This window comes from Melospiza melodia, chromosome Z (assembly GCF_035770615.1).
Source record: "Melospiza melodia melodia isolate bMelMel2 chromosome Z, bMelMel2.pri, whole genome shotgun sequence".
NCBI classification, from domain to species: Eukaryota; Metazoa; Chordata; class Aves; order Passeriformes; family Passerellidae; genus Melospiza; species Melospiza melodia.
Window position 1 is genome coordinate 36,527,818 of NC_086226.1, and position 12,717 is coordinate 36,540,534.

Here is a 12,717-nt window from a genome sequence, read left to right on the forward strand (position 1 = left end):
CAATGTCCAGTTTCATATGATATCGTTGTATATATCTTCTGTGGGTAAATAAAGTCTTGGAAAATAAATAATGAAAACTGAGTGGTGGATTTTCATTACCCCATTCAAGTAGTTTGCGATGAAGCTGGCCTATATTCCTGCACTGACTGAATATCTTAAAAACACTTTCCTGTTAATACTGTTGTTAAAACAACAACCTTGTCTGTGGTTGTATAAGAAAATTCTTGAAAAATAAATTGCAGAGCTACAGTTCTGTTTTCTAGTCTAGAGGTACAGACTGAGAAGGTATCTGTGGCTTCGGGCAGATTTCAGCATTGCTTGCTTGGTGATGGTGTTAAGTGTTGATCTGTTAATTTTTGCTGCTAATTTTGATTAAATGTCTCACTTCTGGTGCTATAGCCAATTTCAGTGACAGTTCACAGATAAGAAAACTTCCAAAACTTGAAGGAACAAGAGGCAGATGGATAGAATTGTTTCCATAACCCTTTTCCCCTCAGGTAACATCAAAAACATTGCATTAAAGAAAACTCATGGGTTGTGTAGAAGTAGAGAGTGACACTATAATCCTTTGACTTACTTAAGATGGCTAGATGTTGAGCTGTATAGAATTCTTCAAAGGTAATCTTCATTTTGTTTCACTTCCCTTCTGTTTCTCTTCTATCAGATGGATTTAAAAAAATATATGTTCATCTCTCATCTCCCAGCACCACACATGGATTTCGCTTTCATGGTTCTGTGACATCCTGTGATGATGATCTGGTATCCATAAAGATTCTAATGAAATCCCTTTTCCCCAAAGCATTGTGAAGTGACAGTATGGATGGTTTGGTGTGGATATATATGTATGGGACAGTTGAAAACTTCTGGGTGATGTTTTTAGAGATTTTTTTTGTATGTGTGTGTAATAGAAAAAAAAATGTACTGTGTCTTCATAGGGTGTTCAAAATTCAGTGTAAAATACTCAGTGTAAAATTCCTTTAGGAACTGAAACTATTTTCAGAATACTACAGAACAGGAATGTTGTCTACATTATTTCTTAGTCATATGCAGAGTATGATTGTGGAACACAAAAGTGGCTCAATTTCTTTTATGACCATTCAGAAAAATAAACTAGAGCTCCTTTGTAGAACTGTAATGTTGTCTTCCCTTGACAGTTTATTCTTTAAACTACTACAGAAACACAGAATAACGTGGCTAGGAAGGGACACACAAGGATAATCGAATCCAACTCCTGATCTTGTGCAGGACACCCCAAGAGTCACACCACGTGCCTGAGTGCATTGTCCAAACTCTGTCAGGCTGGTGCTGTGACCACTTTCCTGGGGATACTGTTCCAGTGCCCAGCCACCCTCTGGGTGAAGAAACTTTTTCTAATATCCATCCTAAACCCTTCCTGACAGCTTCATGCCTTTTCCTCAAGTCCTGTCGCTGGTCTTGAGACTGGAGAGATGGGTACTTGTCCCTCTGCTTCCTCTTGTGAGGACATTGTTGACTCTCCCCTCAGTCTCCTCCAGGCTGAACAGGCCAAGTGTCCTCAGCCACTCCTCATCCTGCTTCCCCCCAGTGCCCTTCAGCCCTCCATGCCCTCGCTGGACACTCTCCAGTGCTGTCCTTCTTACACTGCAGCACCCAAAGTGCCCCCAGCGCTGGAGGTGAGGCTGCCCCGGTGCAGAGCAGAGCAGAGCAGGACAATCCCTCCCTGCCCGGCTGCTGATGCTGTCCCTGATGCCCCACAGGACACGGGTGGCCCTCCTGGCTGCCAGGGCACTGCTGGCTCATGTTCAGCTTGCCATGGACCAGGGCTCCAGGTTCATTACTGTGGGGTTGCTCTCCATTCAGAACCACAAAAGCAGTGTTTGCAGGAGTTAGTTTCAAACCCATTGTAACTACAACATCCAGGGGAACATGCTATGGTATACTCTAATAGTTCTCTCATCAAATGTGCTTAGAAAAAGGCTGCATAAGAATTAATGTTAATCACTTCCAGGTATCTGTAGTTGTAGTTCGCTTACCTTGACTTGTGAAATTATGGCAGTTGAAATACTTTAATTTTTCTAGTAAGTTAGTTGAATAGCTTATCAGTGGACAAAAATACAATGAGAAGCTCCCTTTTTACCTGTGCTGGTAAAAAGTTCTGTTATTTTGGGTAGGTTATCAGAATAGAAGGAAATTATTTCATTGCTTGTTATCTATTCTAAGCATATGAATTCTCACGTTTAGGAAGAAAATAATTATTTTTAAAACTCAGTGATGGTGATTGCATGCTGTAGAATATTTAAGGTATAGGAAATAGCCCTGACAGAGATAGATTTAGGGGCAGAGTACAAATGAGTTTTTTCATGGTGCATAATTAATATGATTTATCATATGCTACCACCATGTGTAGTATGAGAGTGGCAGCCACACATGGGATATGTGTATGCATAAAATTAAATTTAAATTAAATCTGCATTGTAAAACTCTGGTTACATATTCATATATAGTTTTGCATGCTTAGGTTTTATCTGGTTGATTGGCTGATTTCAGTAATTACAGCGATTTCTAAATTTTCTTGTTTTGTCAATCAGTATTTTTTTAAAGTGAAGCTTTATGATTAATGCAAAAAAGTGGCAGTTGAATGAAGATAAAAACTTACTAGATTTATGTAATTGTCCTGAAAACTGTCCTCTACCATGCTTCTTTGCAGCTTTAAATAAACATGGGCTTAGGAGTATGTGTCTAAATTAATTCTGAAACATCCTTCACATTTAATCAGGTCAAATGCTTCATTTATAGGGGAGAAAAATTTTTGGCAAAATTGGAAGTTGATTACTGTTGTCCTAAAATGATTTTGCCTTTCCTGATGGGGGGAAGGAAAAAAAAGTTTTTTCATTCACCGGATACATTTTCTTTTGTGGCCCATGTACAACGGAATTGTGCCTTTCACCTACAAGTGATGTGAAAGAATATGTGAAGTATTTTGCTGTATTTCGTATATATAAATATTAGGATAATTATATTAAAATGTTTCAAACAGCATGGATTTTTCTTCTAAAACACAAATTCTTATATACCACAGTCTTACCTGCCATGGTTTTGATGGTGAATATAACTGAAATAATAGTCTGAAAATAATGAAAGCCTCCAGAAAAAAACTGTGCTATATGCATTTTTAAACATGAAGATGCACTTTTGGCAATAACTAAAGATATTCATAAATTGTGAGAAAATTCAGTGGATGCTTTCCTTTTTATGTGCAAACATCTGCTTTCAGTTCCTTCCAGTACACCTTTATAAAATGCAGCGCAAGCCTAGGAAAATGCCTCTTCTAGAATTGATAGTGAATGCACTTCTCACTGAGAGATAGTTTTATACTCTTCTGTTTGGGATTTATCTCATCTTCCACTGGAAGACAGTCTTCTCTTTGTTTCATTCTTCTGCCTTCCAGTATTACTTAGGCAGCTGTACCAATGACCTTCAGCATATTGCAAAACATGTTACACTTGCACTCTGTAGCTGGGTATTTTCTTCATGCATGCACATCTGTGCTCTTTGTCTGCCTGTAATCCTTTCTGTAAATTGTTCTGCTATGAAATTATAGCTTCAGTGGTCCTTGAGGGGTTTTGTTAGGTTGTGGACTTTTTGCATCTGTGCCTGTCAGTGACACATTACTTGATGGTACGACTTTCTTATACTGTTGTGCCAGTACTGACCTCTGAGCTAGATAGCATGGGGTACTTCTAATTCATACATACACAGTTAAATACACAGGCTGAAATGATGGCTTCAGTACTTCAGTATTACCTGCCTTTAAAGAACTGATAAATTGAGCATTGAGAGGTTTTGTATTTCAGTGATTTAAATAAAACTTTTGCAATATGAATAAAGATTGGGTGTAAAAATGCAAACAGCCTTGCAGCTGAAACTTGCAGTGTGTCATGAGAGACAAATGGTAAGATTTTGCCTCTCATCCTTGAAACTTCACAGTCTTTGGTTAATTATTTTTGCCACCCTTACTGGAAGCATGCAACAGCATTTAGATTGTCATTCATTTACCTGTGTTGTTTTTGGAAACAGAAACACAGAAGAGATCCTATGTGAGGACAACATGGATGCAAATGATTTGGACAAAGTTTTAAAATGTTATAAGAAGAAGGAAGATGACATTTTGAAATGGAAAATGGAAAACAGGAATATTGGGTGGAATCCATAGGAGATAATGTAACATTTTTTCCCCTCTGTTTCAAGCAGGTGAGGGGATCTAGTCACTTTTCACTTTGATTCCGTAAAGCAAAAAAGTTTTCACTAGGGTCAGCATGCTGCTTAAAGAGATACTACTCTTGAAAAATGAATTCAGGAGGGATGAGTAGCCTTTGTTACAGAGGAAGGCAGGATAGTTGCATATCCCCTTCTGGCCTACAGATTTTTAAATCTATCAGTGTGCTTGAGTTTCCTTGTCTCCCTCTTGTGGAAACAGAGTTTTGGTCAGTGTGAGTATCTTGTTTTGTAACTGAAGTGCGGCTCTAATCCTGTAACTGAAGTCTGTGGCGGCTGAGTTGTAAGCCACTGACCAAATGTGATGGATGCATTTGGAGCTGGAGACATTAAGGGACAGGGAAGAAGAAACATGTTCAATTAATGTCACTGTGTAACTTAGATAAAAATTGACTGCTTTTTAGAATGATACAGAGAAATGTAGCTTAATGGCAGAAGTTATATATTTTTTAATTGTAACAAGTGTAAAATAATAACTTTAATGCATTTCAGTTGTGTGAAGAAGAGTTGAGGGTTGGGGGCAGGGAATACAGCAGCCTTTTCTTTTGCTGTTCTTCAGATAAGCTCTTACTGCTCAGCATTATCCTTTGAGCTATCCTTCATTTTTTTTGTTCTAAATGCCTTTGCTCCTGGCAGGTTTTACTATTATGGAATGTACATGGACTACTTCTCAAAATGATGCAATATGACAGGAAATCAATATTTCTTTTTCATACTAGATTTAAGGGTGTGATTGTCATAGGCTCATCTTAGAGTGTTAATGGGTGAATAGCTAATAGTATGGTGGCAGCCTTTGTGGGGGGTGGGGGGAAATCGGTGATCTGTTTAACCAGCAGCTTGGCAGATATGAAAACTCCCCTGCTGTTTTGCTCCTTAAAATCTGTGCTTTCAGACGTAACCTTTAAGGATCTAGCACCTAGTTCTTGACGGAGATGAGTTTTTCTTGCACCAGTGGAGTCGGCTGAGCTGATGAGAGGCCCTCGGGCGACAAGCCCAAGGTCACAGCCGGACCTGCTGGCCGCGGTGCCCGCACCCCTGAGACAATCCGTCCTCTCTCCGCGGGTTCTCCGCAGCCGCACTTGGGAATCCAGTAGGGCGCGGCTTCTCGCCCGGTGCCGCTATGGCCCTGCTGCCGTTCCCTCCGGCGAGGCAAGGGAAGCTCGCTCCCCGCGCTGTGGCTCCGGGTGCCCGAGCGGCCGCGGGCGCTGTGGGGCGGCCCCGGACTGCGCCCCGAAGTTGCCGGGCGCGCACCTCGCGCGGTCACGTGCGGCGGCGGCGCCAATCGGCGCGGGCGTGATGTCAGCGCTCGGCAGCTGCGGGGATGCGGAGCGGGCTCCGGGCGGTCCGGCATGGCCAGGCGGCGCCGCGCGGCGTGAGGGCGGCGGAGCGCCGGCATGGACGAGCCGGGCATCCTGCGGAGGCGCGGGCTGCAGGTGGGGCGGGGCGCGGCGGGGCGGTGCGCGCTCCCGCAGTTGGGAAGTTGCCCTCCTCACCTGCGGCGGGGCGCGGTGTCGGCGGGGGGACACCTGTGGGCGGGCGGCGGCGGCGGCGGCCGGGCTGCCGGGGGCGGACGGCGGGCTGGTCCGCGGAGCCGGCGGTGCAGCCCGTGCCCGGGCGCTTCCCGAGGAGCCGAGAGCGGTGGCGGCGTGGTTCTCCCCGGCAGCCGCGCTCCGGGCCGGGCAGCGGACGGGCATTACCGGGGGGGTGAAAGTTTGGCGGGGCTCGGCGCTCCGGGCGGCTGCGGCGCACTTTGCTCAACGGCGGAGCGGGCGCGTCTTCCTTTCCCGGGCGGCTTTGGGCTGACTTTTCCGCTGGCGTCCCTTAACTCTAGAAAACCCCGTATCCCAAATAGAGCGAGGGTTATGACACGGTGTTGGTGCCATATGTTGTTTGAAGCAAGACTCAAACCGTATACCCTTCTAGTATAATGCATAAGCCGCTCAAATAATTAGAGTGTGCGCAGTTATATACATATATCTATTGGCAGAAAGTGTATTAATAAAGAATATGTGAGTACAGGCGAATAGACGGTGTAGTTACTTTTTTAATGTTTCACCAAAATGGAGCACCACCTCAAACTACATCATTACGGCCCATTGTTCAGAAAGCCTCTTTTCTCAAGTAGCTCTCAGCGATGAATGTACTTCCTTTCTTTTGTTTTCCTCCACATCTGCAATTTCAGTGGGAGGAGGGTGAAAAGGAAAGTCTCCATACATTTGGGATCCTTATTCTTAAGTGATATAAACTCCCATAAAACGTTTAACATGCACTGAACTTGCACAGTTCTGAACCTTTTATTAAGGCACCCTTTTTGATCAGTGCTTTCAACTTGGTGCTGATCCAGTGTCACAGTTTTTGCTAGACAGAGGTGTACAAGTCGAGTCTCTAGCACATTGTTATGTAGGATGTGGAAGTCCTCAAATTCTCTTGGGCCTTTTAAAGAATCCATTAACTTTTCTTTAACTTTTTGTACGATAACACTTGCCTGTGGAAAGTAAGTAACTTTCATAAAAAAATTAATTTAGTCAGTCCTTATATCTTAAATATTTTCTGTCATTGATAGCCAGGTAGGGGGGAGAATCTCTACTGCAGATTGAGACTGTGGATGACAGCTTTTAAAGGATGTAAGAGTTTCAAGAGGTATATCTTCGTAGTGAAACCGGATTTCCTTCTCTTAAACCTGCTCTAATCCATTTAGTAGTGTAAACCGGATTTCTTCCTTTTGAATTGAACTGCAGTCTGGTCTGATTAAGTTAAAACTTAAACCTTTGTGTGAAAGAAATGTGTTGAGTTCTGCAGATGTTATTTTTATTTTATTTTCTGTAACTTTAACAAAACAATTTTGAATGAATACCAAAAATATTTTACAGCTATTTACAGTCACCTGAGAGTATTGGGAGTTATACAGTGACTAGTCCAAGTAGCAGAGGGGCCTATTCACGCTTGCAGTACCTGCAGTTTTTGAAGATGTGTACTTTATGACTGTCCTTAGCACCTGGTCCTAGAATGGAGAAAATCAGCTAGTGGTCAGAAGTGTTAAAATTGACATACTGTCATTTAGAAAAAGATGGGAGGGATAGAAATGCTGTTTACACTTAAGCTGTATTCATTAAACCATTAAAGTGAATCTGTCTTTATATTGTCCTCTTGCTCTCCTATGTTCTTCTGTTGCTTTGTTTCTGTCTTCATCTGTGTTCATGCAACTAGCCTAGAGACTGGTATGATGATCTTGTGAGCTGGAAAGCAGGTTATATGACAAATGGTGTAGCTGCTGTTTTAAGTTTTGTTAATAAATACTAAGTGTCTGAGTTGTTTACTTTGCTGACCTTTTGATATTATAGTACATTCCAAAATAGTGACTTGGTTATTTTATAGTCATAGTATATGTTTTACCATAAAAAACCACCAACCCTAAATAACTCTCCACTCTTTGTTTCCTGTAGGAGTAATCCATGTATTTTGCCCCTTCTTCTTTTTCACATGTTATTGATACTCTCATGTAAAGACTATTGAGTATGTTCTGAAAAAAATAAACAAAAATCCCTAAGAGAATAAAAAAACCCCAAAACACCCCAAAACTTCAAAATGAAGAAACACCAAACCCAAACAGACAAACCCCCCTGCAACAAAACACCCACCTCCCTCTCCAAATAGCAAAACAGTGACCCCCAAAAATCAATGGAGGAAAAGAAAAGGAAATTTTGTGAGTTAAGACTGTTCTAAAATACCTGTGATCTTAAATATAAGGTCAGATAACTTCATGTAACTTTGTCAGTTCTCTGGGTTAGAAGTAGAAATGTTAAAAACAGGTAAATCTGCTTATAAACTGTGTGCTTTCTTAGGTGAAGCTGCATTTAAATTAAACTGAGGATACAATGATAAATAGCATATGAGTAAATTAAAAGCAAAGTTGGTATAACTGCTGGTTTTCTTTTTTTTTTGTACACAGTTTGCTTCAAAGCTTGATTTACAGGACACACAAACCATTTCCTTTTAGATGGGAACCTGATGTAGTTGTGTTTAGTGCCTTGTACCATCGTGCTGTGTTTAAAAAAAAGCCAGGAAGTAGCTTGAATTGGATCTCAAAATACAAGACTTAAGTAAATATGTAGACTTGGATAAATCTTGTTTCAGCTTGATATGTAAAAGATTTTTAGTTGAGGCTTCTGAGAGAAACGGAACCTTTAATTGGTTGCAACCTGGGTACACATATCTACTTAATCTTACTACAACCTTTTTCTTGTGTCTAGCTGTGTATTTGTATTCATGGAAGAATAAAGGCATCTGAATCTGTAGTACATGCTCCTTCTCAATGAGCAGATTCTGAAGGTTTAATTGCAAAGAACACTTTTTTGGTAAGAAACATCAGGATAAAATTGATAATTTCTTTCAACTTCTAAGTTTTTAAAGTGCAGTTTAGTATGGATTGAAATAACAATTTCTTGCAAATAAATTTGAAAAAGGTGAAAACAGCTAGTTACTTCTTGCACATTATAATTACATTCTTAATTGCAGTCTGCTAACAGTTTATGTTTGTAGTTGTTTGACTAAGTAGTTACTTCCTATTGCCTCTGAACCCAGACATGGATGGTAAAGGTAGCACATATTTCCCTGAATCTGTAAGGATATGGGAATGTGGGAGAAACTTTACTGCCAGAAGCAGCCAGCTTCAGTCATGCTTCTAGTGCTGATTAAGCTTTCACTTTGTCAGAGAGATGCTTTTTGGGCCTTCACTTTTCCTTTTGCTAATTTCAGTTCTCCTTTAAGTAGTCTGTAAACAGTGTCTTGTAAATCTTTGGGTAATTACATGAGCTTTTTTAATTAGACTTGCAGAGAAATAGACCAACAGCAGAGAAAGCAGATGTATACATGAAACCTCTCAAATGTCAAAAAAATGCTGTGTTTATTTCTTTTCTTCTCTTCTCTCTAGGTATATATACACTTTCTTTTTCAATGCTGGAAAATTTTCATAGGGAATCTAATCCTTCTTTAAATTCAGGGTGACTGCACTGCATTGTTTGCAGTGATATGATTATAGTCAAGATGGAAAATTCCACTAGGAAATCTAATACTTGCATTGATTTGAGGGGGCAATGGGTATGAAGTAAAAGTAATTTAATCACAAAATTCAGACTTACTGCTGTAGAAATGGAAGTTGGCAATGTAAAGGAAAATGTGGTGTAAATAGAAAGTTGCTATTTTTGTGGATTTGAGAAAATCAATTTATACCAATTCCATGTTTTCCTAGAAAGTCTTGCAAGGGGCACAGTCATTATGTAGCCTTGACTGCTCCTTTCTTCTGTCTTCAGTACAGCAAAACAGTTATTTTTACAGATAAATGTTTTGAAATGTGGTACATAAATTGCCGAGACCTTTGCAAAAAGCCATACCTTACAGACTTTTCTAAGTGCTTGCTTATTGGCTTAACTGGAAATGCATTTACTGAGAAATCAGAAAGAAAGGAAAGAACTTCATGGAAAAAATGGCCTTACTCACAATCTCACTAAGCAGGTGAGATTTCTTTGGAGAAGAAGGTTTAATGAAAAGAATTCTTTCTGAAATACTGAAAATTGACGTGTGAAGTAAAAGGGTTATCTTGGAGGCCACAGTCTACAGGAGAGGAGCAGAAAGAGGTAGGCTGTAACTATCTCTTCTAAATGCAGTTTGTGTTTGGGTGCTCTGCTGAGAAAAAAAAGATAGAAGTTGAAGATCATTAGTTGGAATTTGGCCTGGTGTCTCTTGCACAGTGAAGAAAAAAGGGTGTAAAAGTCAGTCTTACAGATAAGGTTCTGGCAGGGTTCTTAATTTTCACTGGTTTGAGTACTGTGTATGTCAGTGTTCTTCTGTAGCCAAGAGAGACCTTACCCATTGTTTCTGTATTAGTGGAAATGGTTTTACAGTATCAAAGATGAGTTGTGTAACTGTGAATCAGGTTTAATGTATCTCTCTGCCTCTCAATGTGTGTGTGTAAGAAAAATTTTGTGGAGGGCATGGAACCAGAGAAGGATTTAAAACAAACAAACAAAAATTGCAGTTTGCAGTGGATTCAGATTAATCAGTTAAGAAGCAGACAGATGTAAGACTTCCAGTGTGGTATGGGAATAGCTGTGTGTCTGCACACTGCATTAATGCCCTGCTTAGTAGTTGTGCCCAGACCTGCCTGAAAGGGGCCATACCTGCAAACTAAACTTCTCTACATTTACTAAAACCTCAAAAATTTTGGAGTAATTGAGCTACTCAGAACTACTTAAATTGTGACACTTGCTCTTTCATTTTATGAGTGCATTGCATGAGCAACATGCATAGATGTAATATGTAAAAAATCTCTAAATTTTTTTTGTGTTTATTTTTCTGGTTAGAGCTATATTTATTTTTGAGTCCTTCTATACACTGTTACAGAAAACAGGGCATCTTAGGTACTAAGAGGTACCTAAAGTTAGAATAGATGGTTTCTTGGCTTAAATAGTGATAGGCAGAGATAGCTGCCATTAGAAAGCTAAAGACCAGCCTTCTGAGAGAAGAGATACTGAGATAAAGAACATATTTTCTCTCCTTCTCAGCTGTCACTTCTGCAGGCCTAATAGACTGTCCAATCTCTTGATCAGTTTATTCACCTCTACTTTCCAGACATTCATGCATTGTTACATGTTTGTCATATCCTCTAAAACACTTTGTGCCAGACATATTTTGCTGTTATTTGAGCTGTGAAAGCTTTTCTGAAAGGGTTAATCTTTCAGATTACCACCCCCCCGCCCCCCACTCTGTCTTTGCTTTTCTGTATATTGTGGTCACTTTATTTCGGAGTCCAATATCAAAAAAAGGAAAGAGAGCACCATGCTGCATTCAGAGCTAAAATATTTGGTGTGGGGCCAAACTTGATGCCTGTAGCCCATATCACACTTCTTACTAATGCCTTCTGATAATTGTAGCAACATTTCTTGATAAAGTCTGCAATATGTCACAAAGCTGACTGAATGTTTTATATTAGATTTAGAAGGTGAAAATAAACTTAACATTTTTTGTGTCAAATCCTTTGGTGAGCTCAATGGTGGAGTCTCTAATGATTTGAACTGGTCACAGTTGTGTTCTAAGGGTCATAAAATCAAGCAGCTTTGGCATCCTCTGTGTACTTGTTAGCTCCTATTTCTGAGTCACTTGGCTTATCTCCAAAATCTACTTGTGTGGATTTTTAAAATTTTTTTTTTCTTCACCTGTTGGTAACAGTAGGAATAATAGCTGCATGGAGGACAGTAGCTTATTGAAACAGGGTTTTTTAAATAATGTTCCATGAAATGTCCTTGGTTTGACAAATGGTTTTACTTACTTTGTCACAACTAATGAAACTAGTAATTGTCTGTATTTTCTTTTCAAATCTTTTATAAGTTGCTTCCTTTCAATGTGATGCAGTTTTGATTGTGATGCTGGTTCATGTGTCTTATTTTACATAATGATTTTATGTTTGCTTTAACCAACTGATAAACTACATTTGCTTTTAAAGTCAAAAGTTTTAGATTTGTTAAGTTAGCAGTTTTCTCAAAATTGCCCACAGGCTTTCAGATGCTATTAATTCCTTCTATTAGACTGAGGCAATATTTGCTTCAAATTGCTTGTAACACTACCAATTACTCATTTGAACATTAAGATTACATAAAAATCTGTAAGTTACTGCTATGATTTCAAAGCAAAACATTCAATACTGCAATTTCATAATTGTTTTTGATCTCATTTTCTTGGCTTTACTTTTCCTCTTATACACGTAGCACTAACTTCTGCAATGCTAACCTTATTCTCTGTAGGATCCTTGCTTCATCCAAGGTAAATCAGAACATCATTGTCTTCTGTCAGCAACTCTTGATTTCTGTAATCTTATTCAATTACTTTGTCTCAGTTTGTAACTCGTGTTCCTCTTGGATTCCCTTCATTCAAGTCCCCCTTGATTTTAGGTCTACAGTGGCATACAACAGCTGGGATTAGAGACAAAAAGGATATTTGCACTCACTGTCTGTGCCCTTGATAAAAAACAAGCTCTTCAGAGACTTCAGCAGTGAAATACCAGGTTTTTACAGTACATATTTTATTTGGAGTACTTTGTCCTTTATGAAATTCCTTTGTTTTGTGTATATATGCTTGGCTTAGTTTCATAAGGATGTTATGTAACACTTCTATGACATCTGCTTATCCTCCCCAACCAAGACATTATTTCAAAGCTATGAACATGCACATTGAAAAATATTACAAGTTTAAGCTTTACTATCAGAAATAGGAGATCCGGTTTTAGCAGCACAAAGTAAAATATTCCATCCTTGTCTGGGTTCTGTAAAAGAAAATGTTGCAAGTGATCAAATCTGAAGAAAACGTTTTAGTAATCAAACTTACTGGATGGTCCGTGATTAGAAGATGAGCTTTTGGTAACTAGTAGTTACTGTTATGAAGCAATACATGTTTTTTGAATTTCACTTTCAG

At 39.6% G+C, this 12,717-nt stretch overlaps 1 protein-coding gene across 3 annotated transcripts in view; it reads left to right on the forward strand.

Annotated features, from left to right (window-relative positions):
- Positions 1-12,717, forward strand: part of MAST4 (microtubule associated serine/threonine kinase family member 4) — a 276,434-nt gene that overhangs the window by 91,722 nt on the left and 171,995 nt on the right. Inside the window, exon 1 of one of the 3 annotated variants that reach the window (XM_063180842.1) lies at positions 5,638-5,687. The exons of the other annotated variants lie outside the window; for them this stretch is intronic. Within the exon in view, the coding sequence (XP_063036912.1) occupies positions 5,649-5,687 (39 nt within the window). The 5' untranslated portion in view covers positions 5,638-5,648. Of the gene's footprint in view, positions 1-5,637; positions 5,688-12,717 lie in introns of those variants that run through there. 3 annotated transcript variants of the gene reach the window in all.